This window comes from Meleagris gallopavo, chromosome Z (assembly GCF_000146605.3).
Source record: "Meleagris gallopavo isolate NT-WF06-2002-E0010 breed Aviagen turkey brand Nicholas breeding stock chromosome Z, Turkey_5.1, whole genome shotgun sequence".
Taxonomy (NCBI): domain Eukaryota; kingdom Metazoa; phylum Chordata; class Aves; order Galliformes; family Phasianidae; genus Meleagris; species Meleagris gallopavo.
The window spans coordinates 19,133,594-19,137,333 of NC_015041.2; the positions used below are offsets into that span (position 1 = coordinate 19,133,594).

General features: G+C 34.3%; 1 protein-coding gene across 1 annotated transcript in view; it reads right to left on the bottom strand.

Moving 5' to 3' along the window:
- ADAMTS6 (ADAM metallopeptidase with thrombospondin type 1 motif 6) overlaps positions 1-3,740 on the bottom strand; it is a 246,452-nt gene that overhangs the window by 77,996 nt on the left and 164,716 nt on the right. The window contains 1 exon segment of the mRNA XM_031557249.1: positions 837-983. Within this exon segment, the coding sequence (XP_031413109.1) occupies positions 837-983 (147 nt within the window).

Below are 3,740 nucleotides of genomic sequence, written 5' to 3' on the forward strand. Positions count from 1 at the left end.
TAAGATTGAATTACTGAACAACTTTTATTTCTTAAAAAATAATTTCACTGATGACACTGCACATATCAATCAATGTCAGATTTGCTCCCATGAACCCACTGTCTCATACACATTTTAAAAATCATTATTAACTAGTTCTCAGTGAACTCACAGTTCTGTGCCTGTCTTTCAAAGGCTAACTGCACACAATGGCTTCATTATGCATCATGTAGAGAATGAAAACATTTTTGATACTGATGTATTTTGATTATTTTAATTTTTAGAATTTTTGGTAGGAATCTATTTCTGGATAAAAATCACCACAGAAGTATAGATTAGCATGGTTTAAAGATATTAATATAAAAATCTATGACAGCTTCAACTCTGATTATTTTCATGAAAGTTGCCAATGAATACTGAAAAACCAAAAGACTACATAAAAAAAGCACACGAATAGGAGAACAAGGAAAAGGGCTTGAACCTTGTTCCCTTCCCTGCATTTCCTCACATTACACATATATTTAAACAAAAAATTACTTCCTGTTACTCACTGACAAATTCTCGTCTTCCCTATTTTTCACCTTGAGATTAATTAAGTAAAGAAATATGATCACAACTTTAAAATGTTTGAATAGATTAAAACTTAACATCAAGAAGAGGGAAAAAGATTAGAAGTTTTTGCCAATATACAGGAAAAGGGCTCTACAATGTAATTCTGCACTGATTTGTCATATTTCTGCTTTTATATTCTAAAAACATAAATCATTAGAGCCAGCCACTGTATCTTTACTAAGTATTTATTCTGAAAGGTGTGAATTTTTCTGATAACTCATGATTTTTCTTGAGAGATTACTTACTCTAAAAAACTGGTGATATAATCCCGACTGCAGGCTGACCAAGAGAAAGGATTGGTGTTTGCTGTAATATGAGCTGCCATTAGTTTTGCTGCTTCGTGACCTTTGGTCCCACAGGAATTTCCTATTCCATCATGGTTCATGCCAAAACTGCCCAAAAGAGGAGAAAAACAGTTCATTATTCTTCTGCAGCATCAGACATCTCATAAAATTAAATGTGATTTTTACAGAAATCATATTGGACCTTGGAGAACACAGTCACTATAGGAGAATTCCAAGTGGAGAATTAAGATCAGTTACGTTCTGTTTAGTTTACTCAGACCTTGGAATGCTGTACAATTACTTAGCACTCATTTTCACAGTTTTGAAAGCATCTTCTTTTCTAAACCTTCAAGGAACATTCAATGTTTGCAAGACAAAGAGCACTCAGTACGGAATATACATTATGGCTTCAATTCTTCTGTTAGTAAACTGGGACAAATAGGGTACATGAATTTGCTGTAGCAGTATGTGTAGGCACACAGTAGCCAAGGATATTTTAAGCAGAATATGGGGTTTGCAATTTCCAGGGTTATACAGTACTCATGCTCCCTCTATCCATTCACAAGGTGACTTGCAGTTTTTTCTATTAGAGCTGTCACTTGTCATGGAAGTTCAAAGCGACAGATTTAAAATCAGTAGAAAATACAGTAAGAAAACTCTGGGTGGAATTTGGCCAACAGAGATTTCCAAATTTATTGACTTTCAACAAAGATGACATGATTCTGGAAAAAGAAACACGGTAAAAAAAATGCTTATAACCTAGAAATCCTGTGCTACTGAAACAAGACCTTCAAGCTACAGACAACCAGTATAAATTAAAACTTTGAGGTCAACTCAAAGAGAATCTATTTGAAAAGATTTCAATTATATATATAGAACTATCTTAAAATGAAACCTTTACTGCTGTTCCTACATTGACAGCATGTACTTCACAGGCCTGACATCACTGAAACATCTGAAGAGAATATATAAAACCATGACTTCTCTTAAACGTATACATATTTTTTAAATTCCATTTACTTAGTTTGCCTTTCTTTCACTTGGAACAAAATACCATATTTATCTAAATATTAACCTTCAGCAACATTAATTCCTGTTTATGAAACTTACGAAGTCAAAGAAGCAGGTACTGAGATACTTAAAAGCTTCTCTGAGCTTCACAAAGAACACTTTGTCAAAGTGAATGTCAAAACTAAGCTGCATTCCCAGAGCATCACTTCTTTACGTGACATACAAAGAGGTCAGTTTGGAGCCTTCTATGTTACAAATTTTAAAAATATTTCTTTCCTGATTTCTTACTTAATATTCGGGGATACAAATGTGTTGAAGACTCCATTTTTTAGTTCCAGAAACTTTTTCTTCTGATTATCAGAAAATACATCACTTCCATGCCTATGTTTTCGCATGGTCAGTAGCAATGTCTGCTCTTACTTAGTTTGGGGCGTAATGTCTCCTAAATGCAGAAAGTCAATGCTGCATTATGAACAGCAAACATTTGACTGACATTTTAGGTCATTCTCAAATGAAGACTATCACCATTATACAAAAGAATTAGAGCTCTACAAAAATAACTTGTTGAGCAATGTATGTGCCATCAGATGAGAGCTAACTATTATTGTTAAATTGTTTTTATGTTGATAAATTTTTAGGAGAGTGAAGGAGATAGAACTGAATCAGCCTATAACAAAAAAAATGTACTTTATTGGCCTAGTTAACTGCCTCCATTTCCTAGAATTAATGATATCTGTAGATGTAATTTACAGATTGTAGATGTAGATGTAATCTCTGTACAATTTCTTAAAATGGAAAACCTTAGCTTGTAACAGTCCGTATGAGTGTGCTGCCTACAGAAATGGACATTTTATTATGTGGGAAAGAGCTACACTGGATCATGCTGCTATGCTTTTCTGTATGAGAGATATGTAATATTTCTGACACTCATCTTTTCATTCACTCATTTCTAGTTAGCATGCTCCTACTGTCAAAGAAATCACAGTACTTCAGCAGTCTGGGAAATGAGAGTCCAAACATAATTTTCATCTTTAGGGCCAACCAAGAAGAACAAACTTCATAGTTAAGTATCCTTGCTTTTACCTAGCTGTTTGTGAAAGATGGTGGCAGTGGTATATCTGATTAAAAGCAAATCTTATGCACACGAGTACTCAAAACATTTCCATGAGTTGGTGGTTTTATTCATTTATTTAAAAATATTAATTCAACTAAATCATCTATTCCCTTCCACAATGGCTATTTTACTTGTGGCTGCTTCTGAACTTAGTAGGAAAACTGACCACTAGGTACAGGTCATTTTTCTGATGCTAAGAAAGGAATTTTGCAAAAATTGTAATCTTTTTCCAGAGATGGTAGTGGCAGCATGCCCTTACATCCTACTAATTTACACTCCTATGGCAGCTGAAAACATATTTTTGTCCAAAGTATCTGCTTTAGATTCATCATAACATGTTACATTCATTTGGTCATCATTACACTAAGGTTCCATCTTTCACAAAAGGATGTTTGCGATTCAGTTGGGGTGGAAAGGCAAATTAGAATGAAATAGTCCTGATGGAGGCACCACCTTTTTCAAAATGATTGAACAGAAACAGACTGTATTTTTTTCACTGGCTTTAAGATCTTGTCCAAAACTGCCAATACAATTCTAGTTTTAAAAGAATAGTCAGTTAAGCATGGAGACAGTGACTCTAGTAACTTTGGGGGTTGGACTCAATGATGTCTGGAGACGCCTTCCAACCCCTGCAATTCTGTGATTCTGTTAACTGACACAGGAGTTTTCTAAAAAATTACCATTCTGTTTACTATCTCAAGGAAAGATGTTTAGGTCAGGAGCACTGAATCACACTTTTT